The sequence below is a fragment of the Drosophila persimilis genome, unplaced genomic scaffold (assembly GCF_003286085.1).
Source record: "Drosophila persimilis strain 14011-0111.01,24,50 unplaced genomic scaffold, DperRS2 tig00000002-arrow-pilon, whole genome shotgun sequence".
Taxonomy (NCBI): Eukaryota; Metazoa; Arthropoda; class Insecta; order Diptera; family Drosophilidae; genus Drosophila; species Drosophila persimilis.
In genome coordinates this window covers 17475069-17500988 of record NW_020825289.1, presented here as the reverse complement: position 1 = coordinate 17500988, position 25920 = coordinate 17475069, and the positions used below count along the sequence as shown (strand labels likewise).

Genomic DNA, 25920 nt, shown 5'->3' with positions numbered 1-25920 from the left:
TCATTTCATTTGTAGTCGTCTACGATTATTTTTGGTTCCTGGTTCCACAAATTCGGGTCAAATTCAAAAGAGCGTCGATGCGGTAAGTAGCAACAGTCCAAATTTAAAAGACGTTGCTGCTAATTTTCACATTTTTATGCAGAAGGTTGAGTTGATAAGCTACAACACGACATCTCCAAAAAGCCCAAGGCTCCCCATGACAACAAGGCATCCCCTTTTTCATCAATGAAAAATAAACTTTGCGATGACAAACCGGATTACAATACGAACGTTTTGGAAATCAGGACCTGGAAATCGACCTGGGCCTGGATCGTTCGTTTAAATGGTCATGTGTAGTCGCTGATGTACCAACTGTAATTATTCCTAGCAAAGTTCCATTTGCTTGTTGACGTCAACAAGCAACATCTCACCAACGGCACAATCTGTAATCTCGCAGGATTTTGCTTCGCCATATAACGATAAAGCGCATCAATGCAAGGACCAGCAAACTGATGACCTCACCCTCGACAACATGAGCACATCAGATTCACCTTCAGTTCGCCACTACATAACAAAACTGGAGCACCAGTAGCAGATCGTCCCAGACGCGTGATGGAAGAGAAGTACAGATACATCGTCAGGATTTGTAGTCCATGGACCAGCCCGTTGCACATGGAAGCAAACACCAGTGGCGTACAGCGACAGAACAGCCTGGATGGTCACATTCATGTCGGGCATATTGAATGTTTCGAACCTGATCTGATTTATCCTCTCACGGTTAGCCTTGGGGTTAAGAGGGGCCTCGTTCAGCAAGACGCACGCATCTCGCTATTGCTGAGGACCAAGAACGTTGGTGATGAATGAGCTGCGTGTGGCCCCCGAGGATCACCCCGTTTTGCTGGCCGAGCCCCTCTTAGCCCGAAGGCTAACCGTGAGAGGATGACTCAGATCAGGTTCGTAACATTCAATGTACCCGCCATGAATGTGGCCATCCAGGCTGTTCTGTCGCTGTACGCCTCTGATGAATGGGGGGAAATCGTTTAACGATCTAGAACTTTAACGGGAATCCTTCAATGGAAGTTCGGTCTTGAGAGACGAAAGAGAACATTCGAGCAATTAAAGCTAAATATTCGAAGTAGAGGTTTCTAAAGGCTCTTTGTTCGAACGAATCAAGTTGGCGCGTGCTTTCAATCTGTTTTTGTAGCAGCGGAATTATTAGCGAATTTAATCGGGCTTTGCTTCACTGGCCACTACACTTATTGGATACGGCATTTTTAATTTCTGAAAACTGACTTCAAGCTCGTAATTATTGAACTCAAAAACACCCCAGTGATTCAAGCGAATCCGGTGAATTTTTCAAATAAGTTTCCACCATGTTTCGACCTTGTTTTGGGTGTTTTGAGACCTGAAGTGATGGAGCAAATCTGACCTTGGTTTATTCAGGTTATTCAGGGCCCCAAAATACATACTGATATGACATTCTAGTCAGCCGAGCACGATATTTTGTTTTTGTGGGGCTGTGTAATTAATAAATAATAACAATTATACCTCAAGCGTACATTGGCCAAGCCGCCAAAAGCTCAGGCATTGTGACGCCATCTGTACGGATAGTTTATGAAGCGTGCAATTTTACATACATATAACGAAATGTAGGATCTACATGTAAAATCGCTTAGATGTATATCTGTGTATATATTGATATTAATTATCTATATGTATTCCGTATCCTTGAACTGAAAACTTATCTTTATAAATTGAGCTCTTATCTAATGCTCAGTACATATTATTTATTGTAGTTTTTATTCCACTAAGTTACTATGTTCCCCTAGAATTTAAGGTTTCATGTAATGTAAATAACATTCAAATAGTTTCAAAAACGGCCGACAGAAACGGTTTTTATTGTCGCCACTGAGCCATGACTGATTTGAATTTAGATTTAAATCTCAAAGCTCAACACTTTACGAAATATACATGTAAATTAGTATTAAATAAATTAATGTTTTGTTTAAGGAATAAGATAATAACAGAAGATACAGAAATATGATCCTGTTAAAAGTACATATCTCAAATATTGAGTGCCACCTTCAGAGATAAAACGATATAAATTAGAGTACATACTCGAAGTTTTTCGCTGAAATCCTAGTCAAAAATGGAATGAGAACAGCTTAAAGTAATTTAGCTGTGAGCGTGGAATTGTGGAGTACACGAAATAGGGGAATCGGTGATTGTCATTAAACTTAAACTGGGCCCTTAATGCTAACCTAACCCATTACCCGACTCCCTTTTCCATTTCCCTCGACAATTTCTGTGTAAATGTAGAGTTCTATTTCACGTGTGTGTTTTGTAGCAGTATGCATTTTGGGTGAGATTTTCCCGTAGATGTTGTGCGTGTGATAAGCGGTCTGATGTAATTGCCAACAATTATCATTGTGCCGAGGTCTTTGCGGGATACACATGTGTGTTCGGTTCATACCATATGCATATGCAAACTTGGAAAGACTACCCCCTGGGGTGGGCAACATGCTTGCAGCTTAATTGCCCGCGGCGTTAATCAATTTTAATTTTATTCGTTATTTTATTAGATCGAAATGCGGCTACTGCACATGTGCCGCCATCCCACAGCACTCACCTTGCGGAGGCCTTGTTTGCTTTGCATTTAGTCCCTTTTAATTGCATTTAATTACTGATTGTCTGAATATCCACCTTCAACAGAGGTCATTCCAGTGTCTCCCGATTTTCATATTAATCAAGTCATTAATGAGACTTTGACAGCTCCCGGGTGCGATCAATGAGGCAGATAAGACCTCATAATTGGCCAGACAAGTAGGTTATTGATTGCTCCTGATTAGCTCCCCTGCTAATTGAAACACCCTATCCCCTGCCCCTTTCCCATTTAATCAATGCCTCTTTGAGCTAAAACTTGTTTATATTTATTTTGTGCTAATATGCTTTATGATTAGACTTATTTTTTTGTCCTTTGCTGTTGAATTAATGGAAATTTTAAAATTACATTCTGCACAGTTGTGTTGAACGATATAGGAAACTCTTTCACTGGTTCTGGCTTGCAGTTTGCAGTGCCGTAGGCAGGTTATTTTGGTCTTTCTGAGGACCAAACGTACGCCACGGCCGGATTGCATGTAGATAACTAAAACAAAGACTTAAAACATGTAATTCTCTAGACTAATGACTAAAGATAGAAAACATAGCTGATTTGAGAGGATTTTGATTGGAGCTGAACTAAGAAGAACTAAGATTAAGGGAGGAATGGAATTGCTGTGCAGGTGATGGTGACGCAAAGCGGATGCTAGGAACCTTCTGTGGCTAGACCATGGACACAAGGCCTTTGTTGAGCTGGTCTAGATGCTCCTTGGCCTTGATGCGCAGCGTGGCTATCGAATTGCTCCGCATGTCCGCCGGCGGAGACGAGGAGTGCTTCACCGATGCTTGCGGAGGTGGTGGCGGACTCTCCCGGCCCACGTCGAGCAGCTCGATGCTGGCATTGGTCGCGCACTTGTCCAGGCCGCTGCCGTGGTTGCTGCTGCTGCTGCCGGCTTCCAGGTCGCTGCTGTCCCGCGCCTCCCCGTTGGAGTCGGCGTTGCAGAGGCTCAAGTTCTGCGGCGACATGCAGACATCCGGTCCGCTGCACTCCAGAGAGGCGGAAGAGGAGGACGAGGACGAGACTGCGGTCGTCGTGGTGGATGGCAGGCTGCTGTGGAGGGTTGTGAGGGGGGTGAGGCCGGCGGACGTCACTCCGTGGTGGGGTGAGCCCAGCGATGTGGCGTGCGGTGACATGCGTGACAGGTGCGGCGAGAGATGGGACAGCGGCACCACATGATGGCCTCCATGGGGATGGGGTGGACCCGGCGGCGGGGGTGGCTGGGGCTGGTTATGGCCATGCCCATGGCCATGTCCATGCCCATGCCCGTGTCCCAGACTCCCGTGTCCGAGTACGTGTCCGTGGCCGGGTGGTGGTGGCGGTGGTCCATTATGACCGTGATGGTGTCCCATTGCCGCCAGGCTGCTCATCGTAAGGTTTGTGGGCGCCAAACTCAGCGGTGGGGTCAGATAGCTGGGGTACACCGTCTGCGGGTGCGATAGAAAGCCTGCAAGAGATTGGTCTGAGTAAAGGGGCTATAGAGTGCTGAATATGAGACTCTCACCTGGCAGGGCACTCAGCAGCGGCGGCGACAGCCAGGGATCCACTGGCAGACCGGAGGCTCCACAGCCAAGGCGATGAGGCAGCTGGGTGAAGTGCGTCAGGCCCAGACGCAGGCTTTCCGACTTCTCCTGGCGACGCCACTTGGCCCGACGATTCTGGAACCAGACCTGCGAGAGAGAGAGAAGAAGGATGGTTAGCTAATTAGTTTGCTTAGAGAGCGCACGGAGCAATTAAATTAATCACTTGACAAGAAACGCGCTAATTTAATCAGGCGCCAAAATGTCTCTGAAGAGCAGCCAGAAGAACAACTGACGGAAGACGGCCTTAAAGCATAATGAGAAAACGGAATAAACTGAAAGACAAGGGGCCGAATGGGAAAGAGAGAATGCGGCAAGAGAGAGAGAGAGAGAGACAGCTATAGAATGCCGGAAGATAAAAAGCTCCAAGCAAGACAAAAACCAAAATGGCGTCCAGCACTGAAATTGTTAATGAAAACAGACACACACACGAACACAAGCACAGAGGAGATACAGCCAGACAAGCAAAATGGCTGAGCACACATACACACACCAAGCCAGAGTCCCGTTAGGCAACATCCAATTAGTTCGCCTTCGCTTTAATTAGAATTATCGCAACAATGAGTGTGTATTAGTGTGCCTGTCTAATTAGTGGCTTCAACTGAGGGAAAGGCACTGCCAGAGTGAGAGAGAGAGAGAGAGAGAGAGAGAGAGGGAGAGCAAAACACCCATAAAAGCCACCTACAGAGAATGAGTTTCCATAGCCCCCAGTGCTGACCAACCTCTGCCACGCTCAAAGTAATTAAACGCAATTTGCGCAAATTAATAAGAAATTATTCCTGATGAAAATTTCATTACCATTAAATGTTGTTGCTGTTTGTGTGTTGTTTTTAGCCAGAGTTTGAGCTTCAGCTGCTGCTGCTCTTGCCACAAATACGACTACATATATTTTAACCCCTCACCCAACTCTACTAGATACTCGTATAAGTCCATATGTATGTGTTCAAGTATATATGTATATATGTACATATATTTGTGCACGATTCGTGGTTTCGTGTCGCCCGTCTGTGGCTCTTTAATTAAAGATAATGGCGCGTAAAATTATTCTGGTTGCCCGAAATTGATTTGCAAAACGAGTTTCACCAGTCGGAAAATGCTCATTGAAATGGCTTAATTAATAATATTTACACTATTAAAAAGGATAGCAGATTACTTGACATTACTAGATACATATATAATAATACAAAATATTCTAAGATATTTGGGATAAAACGATATACTGAAGGGACATATTTTGTTCAGATACTGATTGATCTACGTTTAATTCATAAACGCTTAACATTTTACGATTTTATTACACAATTGATTTTTTCATAAGTAAAGCCAACTTCCACTTCCACTTTTTGATACTATCATACATATTTTTCAATTAAATATACCGCTGGATACTCGTAAATAGTAAGATTCTTCTTCTTAAAAGCAACATTTTATGAGCGAAAAAAAAATTTGATAATATCTGCAGATGTTTAAAACTAAATATATCTATTTATAATCACACCTCAAATTTTACTTTACCCAAATAAACAAAAAAACAACAAACTGCGAATTCCCGTTGACAGATAAAATATCGAAATCAATATTTGCCATGTGTAACAGGTGTCGGTTGTTCCTTATTGCCAAAACGACCGAATATTTAACTAACATTTTACAGTTTCCAAAAGAAAACTATTTTTCTCTTCATGTAATTTTGACCAACATTCGATTTATATGAAATATTATTAAGTATTATTAAGTATTTCTTCACTAAAGGCCTCATCTCTATGGACATGATAATGTAAAATGGCACTACAGAGCGTAAAGCCATCAACCTCTATTGTCGAAAAGGATTACGAGAACTGCACATAATTTCCCATTGATTTGCAACTATCAAAAACTCATTTCATGCTAATCAAAACCCAATCAAATGAGTAATCCCGAATATCTGTCAGATATCAATTAGCAGAGCAGACAGCCAGCAATAACAAAAGTGCTCCAGTTTCTTGAGTACCCTCCCCCCTTTCTGCATCGCATATCCACTCCACATAAGCTCCGATCACCCCGTGGCTCCGGCAAATGGGAATCCCATTTAGAAAGTCTAATTTCCTGTCTCTCAAATCTGTACGAAGAAAATAAATTAAAGTTAGCAGCTTTAGGCCACATTCAACTCCTCTCCCTCTCACACACACACACACAGCACACACCCATACACCCATACACCAAGAGAGAATGCTTCAATCCGGCGGAGATGGGAGGGAGGGTGTAGGTTGTTGAGCCACTCCTCTTGACTGTTATAATTTGAGTTTGTGCTTCTTCATTTTAATTAAATCATCAAAATCAATTTTGTAATTTCCATTCATGGCGCGTCATAATGAAAATGCCCCCACAACCCCGCAAGAGGAAAATCACGAAAGCGAGAGAGAGATACAGTGAGCGGGAGCAACAGAGAGCGAATGATAAAAGAGAGAGCTCTATGCTGGCGGGTGGCACGCCCACAGCATCATAATCATCATCATGGAGAGAGCCATCCACCCAAAAGTTGGCAAAATTGTCTGCTTTCATCTTTGGCTGTTGATGCTGCCACAAACCACCCAGCACCACCTACCACTCGTCGCGCCTTCTTCTGCTCTGACATGGACCAAACTCAATTTTCCACCCCATAGACATAAATACAAACAAGCACTTCCCCACACATACACACATACACACACACACCCACACAGCACACGCATCCACATTTTCAGCCATTTTCAATTTTGATACATTTTCCTCTGACTCTGGTGCTGGCGCTGGCGCTGCCGCTGGCCTCTCAACCTCAATCACCCACACACCGCCCCTCTATCGAGCAGGCCTGCAGCAATTTGGCATTCATGTGGGGCACGCGACTCACCACAAGCCCACCTTCGCACACCCCCAGCTCATCACCCGGTTGGGGTGCGCTGTGCGCCACCTCCCCCGTCCCCAGCAGGCAACCACTTTTCAACTTTAATCTTTTTCATAAACTTCACATTGGCAGCAAACAATTTGTGTCCCCAGTCCACCCCATAGCCCATCACCAGTCTCCCGTGCGGAGCCCACTTTAGCATCATCATCATCATCATCTCTTCTTTCCCTCTCACTCACCTTCGCTCACTCTAACTCTCTCCGTCTCTTTGCTAGCATTTTCCTTGTCGTCTTCTTTAATTTTGTTCGCAGCAAAGTTTTGCCGTTTTATTGGAAAACTTCGGCCGCAAAGTGTCGTTGTTGCCCCAAAATGGGAAAGCACATAGAAGTAGAAGTAACCCACACAGCATACAAGGCGTATACGCAACTCCCCCTATATTACTCGCTCTCACTCGCCCAGCCAGACATCCTTCTCTTTCACTCGCTGTGTGGCAGAAATTGCTTTTCGAATGTTTCTGACAGTTTGCAAATTGGAAAATTGACTTTTAACACACAAGAGCTTCAGCAGCTTAATAAAACTGTTTGCAACTTGTGTAGAGAGGAATGAGACAGTGTGAGTGAGTGGGAGATATAGAAAGAGCAAGAGAAAGAGAGAGAGAGCGAGAGAAAGAGAGCGAGAGCGAGAGAAAGAGATGGGGGTAGAATTGTTGCAGCTCGACTTGATATTACACAGGTCCTGTTGGATTATTCATACTTCCGTTTTTGGTAGGTAGGTTCATCTGTCGGTTGGTTGCCGGGATCGTGTTTGTGGCTAAGGCCTCCTCGACAAATCATTTACCCGAACCTAAGGCTACACTGGGAGAAATTCGTGTGGCAACCAAATTGAAAATCGGTAGGGCTACAAATGTGTCAACCAAAATGTCTTGAAATGTAAAGACAAGGTGGAATTTCTCGCTTTGATGGAAAATGGGCGGGGCTACACTAAAAAAAATGAGGGAAGTTTGAAAATATAATCGAACCAACGTACGGTAGGACAGAGACTGTTTCTAGGACTTTATTAGAATCCCTGTCCTGGGTCTTACAATATTGTGACGGGTATTCTACATTATTCCTACGATGACAGATAAGTGAAGGCTTGGAATAGATTGAATAGTATAGTAGAAATGCAAAGAAATCCCTTTGGTAAGAGTGGTAAGAGTGTCATGTTTTATTCCACTTTTCCCTCCCAGTGGGTTGAACCTGAAATCAGCTCGGGGAATCAACTTGCAACTCCAGTTACTTACGGCACAACCATTATCCCTGGAACAGAGCTATAATTATCCCAGTGCCGCCCGTTTGTCATGCAATTCAATCAATTTGATTGAAACCCTGATACCATCGAATGCAGTTTGTTCGGACTCGTTCTCGTTGCCGATAAGCGAGTTAATTGCATAGAAACAAAAATATTGCCCAGCATGGCCTGCAATTAGAGACCTTCGGCCCTAGAGGGGCGAATCGAACTGTTTTGGACAACCCGTTGCGTTCAAGGATATTGATAGCGGCGCCTAAGTTAATAACCCAAATGCAAACTGCATGGGAACAGGGAAGGGTTTTTCGCGGACGTCGCGTCGTCTCAGCCGTGTTCCGTTGTGCAAGCTTTAATTCAATTAAAAATCCTCAAATCCCGGTTAGGGGAGCCTAATTATATGCCTGGCCCAGCCTTTTGCCTGAACAGAGACAGACATGAAGCATTCAATCCAATTCCATTCACCGCGTCCATATATCCATCCATCCAGGGGCTGTCATAATTCCAGACCGAAGTCGGAGGGACAAAGCCACAGCGAGGAGTCCTTGCCCTGGTAGCTTATGACATGTTTTTTATTCCATTGTTGGCTTTTAGTTCCGGGGCTCGTTCTTCAGCACCGAGCGACGACGACGACTGAGACTCGAGCATCCTGTTTCGGTTGCTTTTGTGGGACGGGACTCAGAACAAATTAGAGCGAAGACAAAAGCTTTGACGACGACCACAATCCGCAAGATGTTTTAATTAGTTTAAGAGCCGACAAGCATATTGATTTACACTCGAAGCCGCCGCCGAGGGAGGAGGGAGACTTGTCGGAGGACTCATCATGAGGATTCTGATTCTAATTCATTGAACAAAGCTCTGGTGAAGAATCAGGACCCCCAAAAGTATTCTCATTTGGCTTGTTGGAGACAGACATGAAGGCTCTCTTCGGAGGACACCGACGGTCATAGAATCCTTGTCCGCCCATTGTATATAGCTCCATATATCCAAGATATCCAAGGCATATAATTCTTAGAAGAAGCAAATGATGACGAAGAGCAGTCATTAATATTATGTTTGCCATCCCTTAAGAGTATCCATATAAGAATTCCATGCACTACCCATACTTTCGCACCCCTTCCTAATTACAGTCGTAGTTCTCCATTCAAACCTGTAATCGAAAGCCAAACACACGACAAATCTCGATTCTCTGACAGCCGCAGACGCTGGCAACAGCGGCTCCGCCTCAAATGTCGCCGAGGCGAAGGAAAAGTCAAGGAAAGCGCTTCAATCTCATGACCTGGAAATGTTACACAGGACAAAACAAAACGAAGCGAGAATCAAATCCTACACCCACTCGATCAAGCGCTCAGGTTTCTTTAGGATTTCAATTGTTCACCGCGGCCTGACTTTGGCCAGAGTCAGAGGCAGGGGCTGGGAACCTTGTTTGCCGGGGCGTGTTTGCCTGGAGACACGTGGCACCCTGTATTTAATTAGCTATTTATTTACTCGCTGACATGCCGAGCAGCAGCCCGGGCAAGGGCACGGACAAACGGGCGCACGCACAGTTAATAAGCAGTTAAATCGGCTACAAAGGACGACAAACACCAGCCATGGGCGGACTCCGCTCCTGGCGGGGTTGATGTTGCTCCGTCGAACTGTCGCACAGGGAATTGGAATTGGAATGCCGACTCAGACATTAGGTCCTGCCACTTCTCCTTCCCCTTCCTCAGCACAGAAACAAATTTCTGTTGACGCATTTTTAATTTGAAACAGTCGCAAGCAGTGGAACGGGATCAAGAAATGAGCTTCAGTTACTCTTACAGATCGTTCGTCCGTATGACAGTTACATGCTGTACATACTAATTAGATTCAATTAAAGTTCAATTTAACCTGCAATGTTCGAAGTTCGGTACAATTTAGTTCAGCAGCAGAAAAGTTGTCTTGCAAATAACGTTGGCTTAGAACGGATATCATTTCTAGCAGTGGCCATATCTTGACAGCCTGCATTCATATCTTTGAGTCTAAATTTCTTCAAAAATAAGGTACTAAAGAATGGCAAGGAGAAAAAATTGTTCTAAAGGCTGGTCATGCCTCCATGCTCCGATGGCAAAGCATATCATTCCCTTTGGGAGGGTATAACATATTTCTGTGACAAATATAAATTGGGCCAGGTTCCATAGTTGTGCCTGATAACTTAATTATATTTTGCGTGCTTTCGAAAATAATATTGTTATTCCACCTGCGAGCCGGAGCAGAACTTGTTTAGGTGATTAATTAGCACATAATCAACCCGGTCGGAGCACGGAAAATTGTTTAAGTGTTTTGTGATTTATGCGGCCGCAATAGGAGTTTGTGGAAGAAACGCATAAAACCAATTAGCAGGCAGCGGGAATTAATTAAGAGCGGAAAAGCGAGGCCCAACTGGAGCTCCTTTCGGGTCGCGGGTCCCGGGCCCTGGGTCTCATAAATATGATGTCTAAAATTATAATAAGCCGCTTGGGCCCCGCATAGTTAGCGTGTGTGGGGATCGGATCTGCTCCGCATTCCCCCTCCCTCAGTGTTGTCAAAATAAGCATTTATGTAAAGCTGATTAAGTCAATTTCGGGTATCGCTCACATGTCCATGTCCCCCACCCATTTACCTGTCTCGGGTCTCTTTGGGTTGAACTTTGATTGACTCTGTATCGGAATTAGTATTGAAATGGTACGAGTATTGTGACTGCTAATTTGACAACTTAAGCCCAGTGCCCATTTAAACCGACAGCAGAGAGCAGAGAGCACTCGAGAGATGCAGATGGGTGAGTCGACTGCAAGATTCGAGATACGAGTATCTCTGATGGAGAGGACAGGGCAAACGAAACGAGTTAACTCGAACGCAGATTACACAATTCCGAATCAAAGTCATCAAAATGTTGCCGCCTAATTGAATTCATCCTCGACATCCGACCCGGGACAAAGCTATAATGCAATAATACTATAATGTCCGAAAACACCCGCACCGCTGGATAGGTCCTTCATCCTTTGCCACTTTTGACTCCGGCAGAAGCAGAAAAAACATGAACAGATGTGCAACTCATTACAAAGCATTTAGGCGATCAAATTGAATAATATTCATAAGCAACAATCTGCGCGGCGAGGGGTGTAACAACAACCTCGAACACTACCCCCACTTGACACTTGGAGGTTTTCTTCTCGGCAAAAGCAGCTGCCGCTGCCCTGGCCGTTTTCTCAGGAACCGCCAGCATCGAAGGATTCCAGGGATTTTGCCAAAAGTAATTTACCATAAAAAAAGCGATGCCAAAATGGGAAATAATTTCATTGTAATTGTAATTGTCTTCGCTTGATTACATTTGTTCATATTTTGCTTCGCTCTAAGCCAAACATATTGGGCGCGCGCGCCGAGGTAGGGGGATTGATGTCTTTCATCCGTTGTGTGAACCCCCGATGTCAAGTGAGGTTATGTTTGTTTGCCTGTCTGTCACTCCATTCGGCCGGGCCAGGGGTTGCAACAGCAACCCGAACGAGGGTGAATGGGACTGGGAGGTGGGGGCCTATGATTTATAATTTCATTCCATTTGATTTATGCATTTATATTGAAATGTGTTGACAGGTTACGGTGAATTGGAGACGAGTCCTGAACGTCGAATGTGAAAGGCAAGGAAGGAACTGATCTTTAGTGGCAGCTCCTAAAAGAAATCCTTGGCACGTGTCCGCCTCCTGCCGCCTGCCCCTTCTGCTATAGTGAGTTTATTAGTGCTAAAAAGCGCATCCATGGTGGAGGTAGAAATTGGGCAAACAGGGACAAAAAAGACACGTTTCGCAGCTTAAATGGTGCACACACGTGGTCTTTCAGAGAAGAGTCCTGGCGAGGATGCGCTATGTAAACTTGAGCAGCAGATAAAAGGCGGTCTATGCACAGTCGAGAGGCGGCTGGCTTTAAAATTGCCCCCGGGCTCACACACAAACCCAAACGCACATACAGAGCCAGAACACCCTTTGGCAGAGCCAGAGCCAGAGCCAGGGCCAGGACAAACGATGGCATCGAGCAGAGCAGGGCAAACTCAATAAGTCGCATAAAAGACTGAAATTGGATGCCATTGCAAATAAACACAAACGATGCCGATGCCGACAATGTTGTCCTTGCCAGATCCGTTGGCATCTCCGTCCCAGTAGCCGTCCGCTGGAATTCCTTTGAGTCGCGCGGCAATTGCGTCGTCATTCTCCTACTCATCTCCATCTTTCCATTCTCTCTCTTTTGCTATCTCCTTTCCAACTTCTCTTCGTGGCTTTCAAGTTTAATTAAGTGCGACACGGATTCCGCGTGGGAGTGTCCCGATCGCAGGCGGCATTCTTCTCCTTTGTGAGTCGAGGCTCTAATAAGGGCTAATTGAAAGCGGCGAACTTCTGTCGAGACCAGCCTCATCCTTAGCCGGTTGTCTTTATCCACCGCCAAAAGATTTCCACCTGGAAGAAGAAGCCTTGCTTCTCCTGAGTTTTTCATCTAACTGGATCAGACTGACAAGCTAAGGAATTATTATCAAGTCTATTATAGATAAATGTTCAAAGTATTTCAGGCAATTATTGTACGTAGTATTGTACGCATATAAATTTTATATTTTTGAAATATATATAATCATAATTAAATATTAACAAACAAATTTCAAAAATGTTCCGAAAATTTTTCAACTAATACAATTTTACAGCTCGACACCCTCCCTAGCGTCGAGATGTATTTGCATAAAGAATTTGTAGGGGAACCCAACTGATAATTAGGCGTTTCATTTCAGTGTTTTGAAGTTTGCTCCTGTTCGTCTTTTGTTTCACTTGACAGTTGATAAAAGTACACATTTTATGAACGGCAGATGTGTAATCCTCATAAAAATACGTATAAATATGTCCCCTATATGTAAGTCTGCCTTTGTGACCTGACATTTATTTACCCTTGCGGTGGCTTTGTTTTCCCTGGCTTTCTTTTTATTCCACTCCCCTTTGTTGCTGTCCCTGTTGTTGTAGTAGTTGTTGTTATGCAAAGGTGGCATAATGTGTTAATTGTTTGGCCCACACCCACCCTCTGAACGCCCTGGCCACACCATCATAGCTGCCCCCGACACTTGAGGGCAGCTGTCGGTTGAGTCTGCTGCATATTTCATCGCATAGCACTCGAAAATAAAGGAAATTGTACAAGACATTACCGCGGACTGGTCATACTGGCAAATCAGGGCAAGTGCCTAATAAACGGCTATTGAATGCTGCCCTGCCCCAAGGAGACAGAAGGCCCTAAGGGGCAGTCCTCTCCGACAATACGTTAAACAAGTTGCAAAGCTTTCTGCCGCATTTTCCCCCACCATTTCCCAGTGGGACTAGGACCAGGACCAGGACCAGCCACTTAGGTATTCAGAGTTTACCGATTTGTCCGACTTGCTTATTTGATAGTCCCGACAAGATATTCAATACGACAAGTAGTTTGCCCCGATTCCACGATGATGGCAGCTTGCGATCATTTTCATTATTAGATTTGTATAGGATTTCATGGGGCTTGGTAGGGGGGTGGGGCCTGGTGGCTGGGCTGTCAGTGCAGATGGGGCTGGGGGCCAAACAAATGAACCTAATATGCATTATTATTATGACATGTGAAAACGAAAGCGTGGAAGCAAATGGAGGGCGGGAGAGTGGGTACGTGGGTACGGTACGTCGATAAAACGGTCATGCGAGGGAACGAATGCCAAAGTTGAAGTAAATATTCAATAAAAAATAATCGAAGCAGAAACCAGAACGAAATGAGCATAAAAATGGGGAAATGTCGAGGAGGGAAATCCGAATTCAAACCAAAACCAAAGGAGGAGACAGGCGAGGGCAAATACTGGAATGCAATAAAAATCTATTTTATTTGTTAGTGAAATGACATTTTTATTTGTTTGCTGTTTATGCACATCCACAGAGAAGCCCCGCCCCCAGGCAGGGCACTGCCACTGCCTCTGTCACGTCACCCATGTTGTATGGGCAATATTCTCGTATGCAGATAAATAAACTATTACACAGGATTACTCATATGATTCGCCTCCTGGCATTGAAGGGTATTTTGACAGGTTACGATATTTAATCATTTGACTATGCAAAATAATTGACACAAGCTCTGCTGCCTCCGTCTGTTTTTGCTGCTAATAAACTCAATAAAAATTGTCGTTGCACATGGCAATAGTCATGTTTGTTCGGCTAACTAAACCAAGACATGCAGACCCAGATCTCACTAGTGCACATTCATATAGATAAACATATGTATGTATCTTCCTGGGATATCTCGATTCGCTCTGCTCGGGCATGCCGCATTAAGTTTTAATTAAACTGTTTTAGCCCCACTGCCTAATGCGGCGTGTGATTGAGTCGACTGCCGGCTTTAACCCTTCACTGAGCGGCAGACAACCCTCAAAGCGCACTCAGCCCTGACAGCGTGTAATCCAAACAAAAGTAATTGTCATCCGGCGAGAGCCGGCCATATGCCCGAGCTCTCAGGGGAAGGAAGCGCGATTGGGCCCGACTTTGGCAAGTGTTAATGATTGTCTGGCTGAGGCGCTGTTCTTGGGCGTTAATCTGCCATTTAATTTGCTGGATTAACGCGTTTTGTTTTGGTTACCATCGCAGATAATCCCTATGCTCTACTCTGGACTACCTAATTGCTGTCGTCTTTGTCCTGGGACAAACCACAAAATGACACAATTCCCATTCGATATCTGGGCTCTGGCCCTTTTCGTCCTTGTCCTGTCTCCCAACGAATGCGAATAGGAATATTGCCATTTAAACAACAATCAAAGAAGCCACAGAGAATATTCCGACACAAATGCAAAATCCAATCAAACTTTTTAAACAAACATTTAGCAAATCTATTACAATGCAATGACAGCAGCAGAAAACGGAATAAAGAAAAAAAGAAATTGTATTTGGTGGATGGCTGACTGCGTTTTGGAAGGAAACAACTCTGTCAACTGTGGTTACAATTTCCTTTTTTCCAGCCTACCAGGGAGTACGACTCTGTATGTGTGTGGAAACTTAATCAAAACAAATTTCCACCTTCAACGAGTTGCACACCAAGCAATTTCCCAGCAAAAAAAAAGGAGGAAAAAGGAGAAAACGATAACTAGAACTTCATGCAAACTAACCGCAAATACGATTACACACAGATAGGGGGAGGGTATTGGGTGTGGTGTGGAAAGGGTATGGAATGTGTATGTTAAGGGTATGTGCACCCCACTAAATCGAAAAAACGAGTCAAAGGGTTCAGTTCCGCCCTCGGTCCCTGGATCCCTGGCTCCCTGGGTGGATGGTGTGGGGTCCTCGAAAGCTCCCTCCAAATCCTGCTCCCACTCCGGCTCCTGCTCGAAACTTGGGCCCGTTTCGGGTCCTGCTGGCATAATTTGAATTCGTGTCAATTTGACAAAGTGACACATGAGGGCCGACCCCGGACCCGGTGTAAGGAGAAATTTTTATGCGATTTCGCTTCATTACTTTTGTATTTCGTTTATACAGTTGGGCTATAGATACTCGTATACCTATAAATATATACGATTTTTGTTGCTTTTTGTTTATTTATTTATGTCCTGGGTTGTGTTGGAGACGACTACGACTACGACTGCGACGACAACGACGACAGTGTCGCCAACTCTGGCTCTGGCTCTGGCTCTGGCTGTGGCACGATAATGTTTAGTCAATAAAAATGATTTGTCGGCTAAGGAAACGAAACGAAATCATGAAATTTGATATGTCCCGTACATTTTCCGGGGAGGGAGGAAGCTTACTCCTTACGTCGCCGCTGCCTGGAAAACTATGCCAATCGCCTGGTCCACTCCAGAACTTGGAGCAGCCTCAAAGCAGAGCCTTCCTTCTTCTTCCCGCCAAGGCAGCCAAGGCACCCACTCCGGCACGTCGATAGTTTCTGGTAAAGCGTATTTTATGCTACACCGCCGTGAATGGAATTTACGAGGCGCCCTGCCCGTTCACGTCACAATTTGCCACCCGAAACGAATGGCTGCCAGACATGGCATGGCATCCTGCCACACTGCCTCAGACATTGCCACTGACACAGCCACAGCCACAGCCACGGGGCGCATAAAAGGCGCACAGTCGCATAAAATGCATAATTCTCTCCGCCAAAGAAAGGAAAACTTATTGAATGGGCCACCGACCAACTTGAAACTCTTTTAGCGTTGTCATTTCGCAATTGAGACATAAATTGTTCTAGGCATTTGGAGGAAAGTTATGCCCAAAGTTTGACAAATATTACTACACAGTAAGGGATCCCCAGAGGGACAATAGGCATTGAAAATTTTAAATGAATCGTCCAATGAATCAAATGGGTTTTCGGGTTCAGTTATACAGTGGATGTAATTGATGATATGGCGGCTGTGAAAACTAATCAAGTTTGAATTGAAAATGATTGTACGAAATGGTTCGAAAATAAGCTCTGATTGATTTGTGTACTATGTATCTCTTCAATTAATATTAACCGATAACTGGGGAAAACGAGTAAAGTCGGGAAGAATCGCTAGCCATCACAATGTACCCTCCAAACCGGTTCTCCCACCTGCCACCCAGCTATAAATCCTTGTCAAATCGCAAAAAGATATATACTTTTTTTTAGCACCTTTCCTAGATGAGGATGGAAGGTCTGAATAGCTGGCACAGCTTAATTTCGTTAAAATAAATTGCAAACGGAAATTATTTAATTTCCGGGGCCTGGCTCCGTCTGCGGCTCCAGATAGACACAGACACGTTGATTGCACAATTAGCAGAGCAGAACAGAGCAGTGCATAGAATAAGGCAGAGGACGAGACAGAGGAACCTGCATCGGTAGTGGGAGGGATCGGAGATAGCTTACCTGGACACGCACTTCGGGCAGGTTCACCTTCATGGCCAGCTCCTCGCGCGAGTAGACATCGGGGTAGTGCGACTTCTCGAAGGCCCGCTCCAGCTCGTGCAGCTGGTAGGTGGTGAAGGTGGTTCGGTTCCGACGGTGTTTTTTCTTGGCACAGTTGTCGTCCTGGCCTGGAGGGGGTCAGTGCAAAAATATGATAAGTTCAGAGCAGGACATGGGACATGGGACTAGAGTAGAGTTTGGTGCACCCACCCTCATCATCGCTGCCGGATGTGATTTTCTCGCCCTGCTCGCTGCTGTTGGTCTGGTTGAGATCCTCACTAGAGGCGCAGCTACCGTTGACCAGGCTCTCAGTGTCCCCAGCCAGACGATCGCCATGTTCGGCTGCATTGTTGCCACTGCTCCGGTACTCGTGCTGAAAGTTCTGCTGCTGTTGCTGCTGCGAATTCTGCTGCTGGTGGGACTGTTGCTGCTGCTGTTGCACCTCGTCCAGGTTCCGAGCTCGGATGGCGTAATTGGCCAACTGTGACTGCTGCTGCTGGCCGTTGGCTAATTTCGTCTCGTTCTCATCACAGTACTTGCGCTTGCTGGCTAGGGCTCGGTCGCCGGGTGTGGGCGGCGTGGTCACATCGATGTTGCCTTGGTCACCGTCGAGCTGCATCTTTGCCGCATCATCCTCGTCCTCCTCCATCTCGCTGCTGGAGGACATTGAACGCTCGTCGTAGTCGCCGCCTCTGGCCATCTGTGTATGCGACTGCGCGGCAGCAGCAGTTCCAGGCGCCGTCTGGTCATCCAGAAAGTAGCCTCCAGGAGGAGCCGCCGCCGCAGTTGCTGTCGTGGGCGATGACTTGGCATACTTTCCATGCTGCTGCTGTTGCTGCTGGTGCTGGTGCTGCTCCTGCGCATGCGCAGCCAGTGCTGCCAAATGCTGCTGGTGGCTGCCATAGGAATTGGGCGGAGGTGGCGGTGGGGCCGCCGGCGGAGGCTGAGGAGCGGTCTGCAATTGATTGGCCTCGACCATTTGGTGCATGGAGCTGAGGTAATTGCCAGCCGCGTCCTCCTGCTGCCCATACCCATGACTCTGCCCGAAACCGAAGGCATTATGATAGCCGAACGGGGCATGGTGGGGCTGGTGGTGGTGGCCAGCCTGTGGATGTGGATGTGGCTGTGGCTGGGGCGGCGGGCCTGGCATCTGCCCGCCATGGTGCGGCTGCTGCTGCTGGCCGCCACCGGGAGGAGTTGGTGTGCCGTAGGGTAAGACTCCTCCGTTCTTGGCGTGCTGCTGCAGCATGCTTGCCATGTGCTGATCCATATTTCGCAGCTGCGTCAGCGTCATACCGCAGCGCAGATCGGTGGCATCCTCATCGCCCATTGCGGGATCCATGTCTCCTGGAAGGCAGTGAGGAAATGTGTATGGGTCAGATCTATCTAGTATTATATTCACGACTTTTTCACTCTTTTCCCAGGACTATTTCGTTTGTTAGATCATACTCTAGTCGTGGCTGCCGCCTCCCCGCACCTGCTCAGTCACCTGATTCGATTTTAATTAGTATGTTCAATGAGGCAGACAAGTCATAAAGCCGTGTGTTAGACGGGTGGCTAAGAGCCCGCCAGCCCGGCTAATAACAACGTGTTATTTAATTTGGTGGTTGTTGGTGGGTGAGCCTTCGGTGTCGGCCTTTGGACCTGTTAGACCTGTTGGCCGCCCACCCACTAATAAACGGCTTTCAATTAGCCGCCTCGTATTTACAATGTGAGGCAATAAAAATTCCGAGAAAACCAAAGGCTGAGAGGCACACATAAATAGAAGGAGCAGGGTATGGCTCTTAGGGGGAACTGGCTTAGATGAGGAGGTATGGTATTTGGTCCCTAATGGGCGTTCCAACTGGCGGTCGGGCATATCACGTGACATGCAAGGAAGTCATTAGTTGTCGCCGCTCCAGTGCCAGGCGGCAATGTGGGCTTGTAGAGTGGAGCGGGTGGGGTTTTCGGGGGGCTCTTGTTTGCAGTGACTTTTGTGCAGTTTGTGGGCTGGATTTTGGTGTAACCAAATTCAATTTCTATGCTAAATTGGCTTTCGAGGCGGAGATGGAGTCGGAGCCGGAGCCGGAGCCGGAGCCGGAGCAGGAGAATAGAAAGAAATCCAATTATTCCGTCAAACCCCGAGTTTTGAAGTCGCAGGCACAGAAATATCTGTAATTATCTGATGGTCTTTTGTTTAATTGCTTTTTGATGTATGTAAGTCGGTCCGAGAGCGTTCGCCCAAACGATTGTCTAATGTAATTATGGACTTCACAGCCATAGCCGATACTCTTCCCCAATTCGATTAATTGGGTCAACGTCTTGGCCAATTAACTTCAAATCGTAAATGCCCCGCATTAACCTCTCCGAATATTTTCACCAATCAATCGACATTTACACGCCCAGCATGCGACTTTTCTGAGCCACTGTGGTGCTAATGAAATTAACAACAAAACATTCCGAAAGCCTCTGCAAATGAAGTAGCACAAAAGACTCCCAACTCGACACGAACCAGAACCGGGTACCAGGTATATGCGCCAGCGAATGGAAACCACATGAGGCAAGGTGAGAGACAGTAGCCGGCACCACCGAGCGGGGCCACACGGAGTGCGTGAGTTAATTGCGTGAGCAGCGAAAAAAGAGGTTAAGACAAAAGTTTTTGTGCCCAAGAGTGATTCAGGGGAGAGGAGAGTGGTATACTCACGAGCAATTGGAAAGAGTGTGAATGATGTGATGAATATATTCAAAGGGCGCAGCTTCAACTTCCGAAATGTTTCCCTACAAAAGTTTAGATAGTGCCTTGACATGATATAGCTCTCAAATTTATCCATACATAACTGGCTTTAACTACAAGCCTTATTCATAAATAATGAAGCAATGATGCTACCGAACGCTGTACTGAACAAACCGCCTGAACTACGCTCATGTGCCATTCACTCATCGATTCGATCGAGCGAAGTTCGTTACCCCAGTTGGGTACGAGTGTTCATTCAGTCCTAGACGAACAGCACAGCCAACTGATCGACACTTCAATTAAGAAATGATTTCCGTACGCTCTCCATTAGCTGCTTTGGCAATTAAAGTTGGCAGCTGGAAATTTGACAGCCGAATTTTGTGCGTTGGTTTTTTGGGAGTTTTCAACTCTTATTAGCAGTAAATATTCGATTATCAGAGGCTAAAAGGTTTTGCTACTGGGGGAAGGGAGATGCTAGACCGCGATAAAAGTTACATCGAAGAGAGCCAGCCTCGTTCTGCTCTAATTTGTTCTGATCCGTTTCCGACGAACCCCGACCAGACTGAGGGACAAATTGACGTTAATCGCGTCACTTCTTTAGCCCCATTCCCATTTTTTCCCATTCCGATTCCCTTGCCCTCTCCCTTTCACTGTCTATCCCTAATGATGATTTGACAGATTCCCATTGTGGGCAAATACTTGGCCATTAGGCGGCCTAATTGATATGTTATTAGCCACAAACAACAAAGCCCAGCATACAGCATTTTGAAAAGTCATGGCCCAAACAGGTAGAGGCCCTGAAAGGAAATGCACATTTCGGTTCGACATCTTCCGGCGCAAGAGCCGCAAGAGGCGCAAGAGATCCAATATCGAGTTCATATCAAAAAGCAAAACAAGCCATAAACAAAACTGTCAATCACAAGTGCTACAAAAGTGAAGTGGTTGTTGTGGCAGGGGCATGTACATGGCATGTACAAAAGCGGCTAATAAGACGACGCCGACGCACGCTGTGGCGCGGCCACGCTTCGGCCACGGACAGGAATACGGACAGGGATACGGACAGAGACTCGGACACGGACACGCATTAAAATCATTAAGATGACTTAATGCTCAATTTAATGCCGCGTCAACTGCTTAACAGATCTCGTGTAGATGGATCGCGGCTTGGGATCACTTCAATTGCTTCAGATCCCACTACGTCTCTCTCTTTCTGTCTTTTTCCCCCTATCTCTTTCTGGTTATCTTGATCTTGATGATGCGGAGCAACGTATGCAGCTTACCCATCAGGTCCTAATGCACTTGTGCCTCCTGCGCTTTTAATGAGTGCTTCTTCTCCCACCTTCTCTCCTTCTCTCTCTCTCTCTTTCTCTCTGTCGCTTACTCTCGCTGTATCTCTATCTTGATATTTTGGAACGCCAACGCCAACGCCACCGCCACCGCCACAGCCGAAGCCACTGCCGCCAGCTGTCAATTTAAATGCTTTTTGATGGCTTGTGTCTGGCCGCCAGTTTAATTATGGCTTAAATGCGAGACCAGTTGGTTGGGCCACTGCCTGCGCCTCCCCTTTTGCCCCATTCCTCCGTAGCACTTCACTCTCCCCTCCGACCACCCCCTCCCACGCACTCCTCTGCTTAACCCACCTTTAATTTGCTTGCTTCTAATTAATTTGTGGCCATTTAACCTGTGCTCTTGCTGTTTCTAGCCAGCGCCATTTTGTTCTGCAATTACTCTTTTAATACCCTGTACTTGTAACCGGTACTCAGGGTTATTCTATGAATTTTCCGATCAGAGGGTATCGAGACTGTCGACTGTCCGTGCGGTTAACAAGTCTCGATAACTTGTTGTTGTCTGTTTGGAGGTTTATGCGAACGCAAACAATTTAATTGAATTAATTGAATATGAAACTGTGTCTAAATGCCTTGCGAATCATTCGGTGAGATGATAGTTGTTGGGAAGGGGAAATAAAGTATACAACTGGAGAAAAAGGACCATATCTATTTCTGCCAGTGGTCTTAGAAGTTTTTGCAAATGAAAATTTAGTGATCAAGAGGCGCGAAAGGAAAACTATTTCTTATAAATTAAGATATAAATTATAAATTATAAATTAAATTATAAATAAACAATATATAAATAATAATTAATATAATAAACAATATAAACTCTTTCCATTTTTCATTCAGTTTTCATAATTATCTTAATATTTTTTGGTGGATTCTTAATAAATAAATGGTAAGAAATTAAAAAACTATAATTTAATTAGCATTTTTCTGCTCTTTAAAACAAAGGGGATGTGTATCTCAGCACATTTCTTACTTAAAAGCCCACTAAACTACGATCTAGCCTACATCAGCGGGTTTTCAGCTCCGATATACACTCCAACAGTTGGAAACTCCCTTAGTTATCACCTCGCTGCTGGGATCATCCAAGGGCTCAGAGCTAAGGCGATTCATAATCGCGGAAATATCAATGCCCACCCATTTTTCGCAAGTCGCGGTAGTGGGCGTGCTCGGGCGACAATCGGTTGCCGGCAATCAAAACAGAACGGGAAATGAATTATAAATGACGTGCAGGAGAATATTTGTGGCACCCGCGAGCGGAGGAGGCGCCATCACCAGCTGGCACCGCAAATCCACACTATAATCCAGTTAAAAAGCCTTCAAAAAAATTCGCCATTCCAAAAAAGTTTAAATTGGCCTCAAAGAAGGCAACAAACTTAAACAAAAACCAAAGGAAAAGGATTCTAATCCCATCTATGATTTCCGCTGCTTTCGTTTCAGTTCATATAGTACCCTGAATGCGAAGAGTATATTATTCCATATTCAAAAAGTGTGTTACAAGAAAAAGGAAAGGTTAGGACTCGGAAAACGATTTCTATTCTAGCTGAGGATCCAGATCCAGATCAATAATAGCTAAAGCAAGAACATAGAAGAGTATGCATCTAAATATTCTGCTTCTCAAATATGAATATCCATCATGTTTATGTTTAGTTAACATTTTTTTTCTTTAATTTATTCGACCTTATTTATATTTATAATAACTAAATATATGAATCGGAATACTGGGTAGCGCCTCGTCGGAATACTCGAATGTAGTGGTTCTTCTTAGTGGTTCTGTCCCCCCTCTCTGTTGGTGGTTATATGAACGATTACCGCTGACTGATTGCTTATCAGCTGTCGTGCATCTTGAGGCGTTGCCAAAGTGCAAGCCCCGACGCCAGTTACCCGCTTAGCCACCCCCTAAGACCTGCCCAGGACCCCCAGCCCCTGCTCTATTCAAGGCAAAAAGAATTGCTAATATAATTTTGCGATTGTGTTTCTTGATTCCGACGGACTGTGAGCTGGTAATTGAAATCGATTTGCCTTTCATGACGGCACCCAGTGGGCCCGACAAATGCCAAAATGATTCTAGTGGATCAAGCTCTGCGCAGAATTGGTATTTTGATTTATGACGGTTGTTGGCTTACCATCGCCGTCCGCTTCCGCTTTGCCATTGCGGTTCTTCAGGCCCAGAATGGCGTCGATTGTGTGGCGTGGTGTCAGCGTTTGTCCGCCAGGCCCGAATTTCCTTGCATTGTCCTTCAGCAAGTCGTTGCTATCTGCAGAAAAGTAAAGGTAGAGTGTGTGTGAGAGTGAGAGCGGGAGAGCAGGAAAATTAAAAGCCTGTTTGCCAACAGTTTGCCAAAGTCAATTAGGCGCACGACAACTTCTCGTCGGGGGACTCTATGCAAATTTGTCAGCAATTTCCAAAGTATTAAAATTTAGTCCGGCCACACACACATAGGGACACACAAGGACACATGGACACAACTTTATTTGCGATTTTAACGAGGTAAAAGCAGTAATTGCAGCCTGATCCCCCCCTGCCTCCTCCCCTAATGACCAGTTGTCACGCCTGCATCTGCATGCTGGAAAGTAGGCAACATGTTGCCTGATATTCTGATATTCTGATTTCCTGATGGTTTTATGCATTTTTAACGAAATTAAAACAAACTGTGTTTAAAGAACGGCGAATGTACAGCGCTTCGAAGAGCGAAGGGTAATCTAGGCGGGGGAAATGAAAATGGAAAATCCCTCTAATTGCCGCGTCCTGCAATTAGCTTATAATTTCTGTCTCAAATTTTCCCCTGTGCATGTAAATGCAAAAAACATTTCTGTGAACACGCATACACACATGCAGCAGTAGAGAGAGTGAGAGAAATTGTCCTGGCATGTCCGTGTCCGAGTCCGTGTCCGGCGGCAATTTGTGTTAATTAAATCTGTAATCAAGCAATTTCAAACGCTTTCCGGCTAAAAGGAAAACCTTCGTAACAGTTTTCCCTTTGCCGTCGGCTCTGCTGCTGTGCTGCCGTGCTGCCACAGAAGCTCCATGCTCACCTTCCGCAGAGATCACAGTGTTGTTGTTGGATGCCAGCTGTCCGGCGTAGTGCTCGTGGAACTGCTCGAGGTTCTTGAACTTCTCGACGAGAAATTGCAGGTTCTTGGCGTCCCGCACGTTGCCCAGCAGGTGTCGAAGGTGCTCGAGCTGCTTGGGCGCCAGTTTGGGGCTGCCGCCGCTCTGCTGCACCAGCTGCTCGAAGATGTGCTGGAATGTGGCCGTGGTAGTTGCTGTTGACGCGGCCGCCGATGCTGGGGTGCCGGCTCCTCCACCCGCTGCCACCTTGTGGGCCTTGGCCTCCATGGAGGGTGAGCCGAGCGGTGGGACTGCAGTCTCGAGGACGGTCGTGGCTGGCGGTGTAGACGCTTTGATATCCATTTCTAGTTTCGAACTTGTATTTCCTTCCTTTTCTTCACTCTTCTTACTTCAATGATATGGCAAATCACAGTCTAAATTCACGCACAAATTGTATTTATTTCTCTTTCAAATTCGATTTTCTTTCACTATACTTTCGCTAATTGTCAAACATTTTCCGTCACTTTCAAGAACCAAGAAGTAACCAAACCAAGAGCCATTAATATTGTTCCGACTCGCTACCGAAACCGTTGCGCACCGGGCCAAGGCAGAGTTGGCAATAAACAAGCCGCAGCGACTGTCGCTCGCTTACGGTCTGGTCCGGGTTCACAAATCGAATTGGAAACCGGTTGACTTCCCCACCTCTATATATGGGTACGCATACCCACGTCACATCTATAAGGGCGGAGCTTACCTCGCAGAGAGACTGAGAGAAAGGGAGAGAGAGAGCGCTGGGCATGAGAGAGGTGCGCAGGACTCCGGGCTCGGGGTTGTCGGAATCAAGGTGTTGAGCACGGGCCGGAGTGAAACAATGGGTCCTTTGGTTCCTTGGCTCTGCCAAGTGGTTTGCTTTTCCGCTGCGTAATAAAATAAACTAACTGCACTTACTGCCCGCCGCCCTCCCCATACAGGAGCCCTCTCTTCTCACGGCGCTGCACTTCCACTATGGAATTATGACTTTGGCCCCATTTTCCTTTACAGATTTTTTGACTACAACTGTATCTGGACCATCTCTACCATTTGTGGTTCAGGCCTAGCTACTCTCTCTCTACAGATACATATATTCATATATATATATCTGCTATCTCTATCCTATGCTGTGGAGCATGAAACCTAAAACGGATACATAAGTGGATTTTGTTAATATCCTGCTATTGTTACAAATTTGCAACTGATTGTGGAAAGGCGCATTTGTCAAGGAAATGGACTTAAAAGCCTTCACGGAGACGTTAGGAGCCCAGAGAATTGAGAGCGTATGGGAAGGACTTAAGACAGCGTAAAACGTGGCAAATTTAATAAAAACTTAAACAAAGAAAAATACCACTTAAGTGATACAAAGGTCTTTCGGACTTCAACTTGGGGTATAAATATGATTTTATATTATATTATTAGGCATAAAAGATTGAATATGATCCTTATATTCATAAGAATGATATATTCGGAGACACCCAATACGATCTTGTACAAAATGATTTCAAGAAATGATTTCGAGCAAGTTTCTAAACTAAAG

The 25920-nt window shown here is 45.5% G+C and overlaps 1 protein-coding gene and 1 long non-coding RNA gene across 3 annotated transcripts; one reads left to right on the top strand and one right to left on the bottom strand.

Annotated features, from left to right (window-relative positions):
* LOC113565152 lies at positions 1-1117 on the top strand. Of its 2 annotated transcripts, XR_003408474.1 has the most exons (3): positions 1-82; positions 143-353; positions 437-1117. It is a non-coding gene; the product is annotated as an uncharacterized LOC113565152 (long non-coding RNA). The 2 variants fall into 2 exon arrangements; XR_003408473.1 differs by having other exon boundaries at positions 143-1117.
* Positions 1118-3190: 2073 nt separating this feature from the next.
* LOC6593078 (retinal homeobox protein Rx) lies at positions 3191-24652 on the bottom strand. The gene is made up of 6 exons (XM_002017855.2): positions 24335-24652; positions 23425-23556; positions 17459-18595; positions 17210-17376; positions 4140-4305; positions 3191-4082 (listed from the first exon to the last, which is right to left on the bottom strand). Exons 1-6 carry the CDS (start codon positions 24636-24638, stop codon positions 3301-3303), a joined length of 2688 nt encoding a protein of 895 aa, XP_002017891.2. The 5' UTR covers positions 24639-24652; the 3' UTR covers positions 3191-3300.
* Between the last annotated feature and the right edge of the window lie 1268 nt (positions 24653-25920).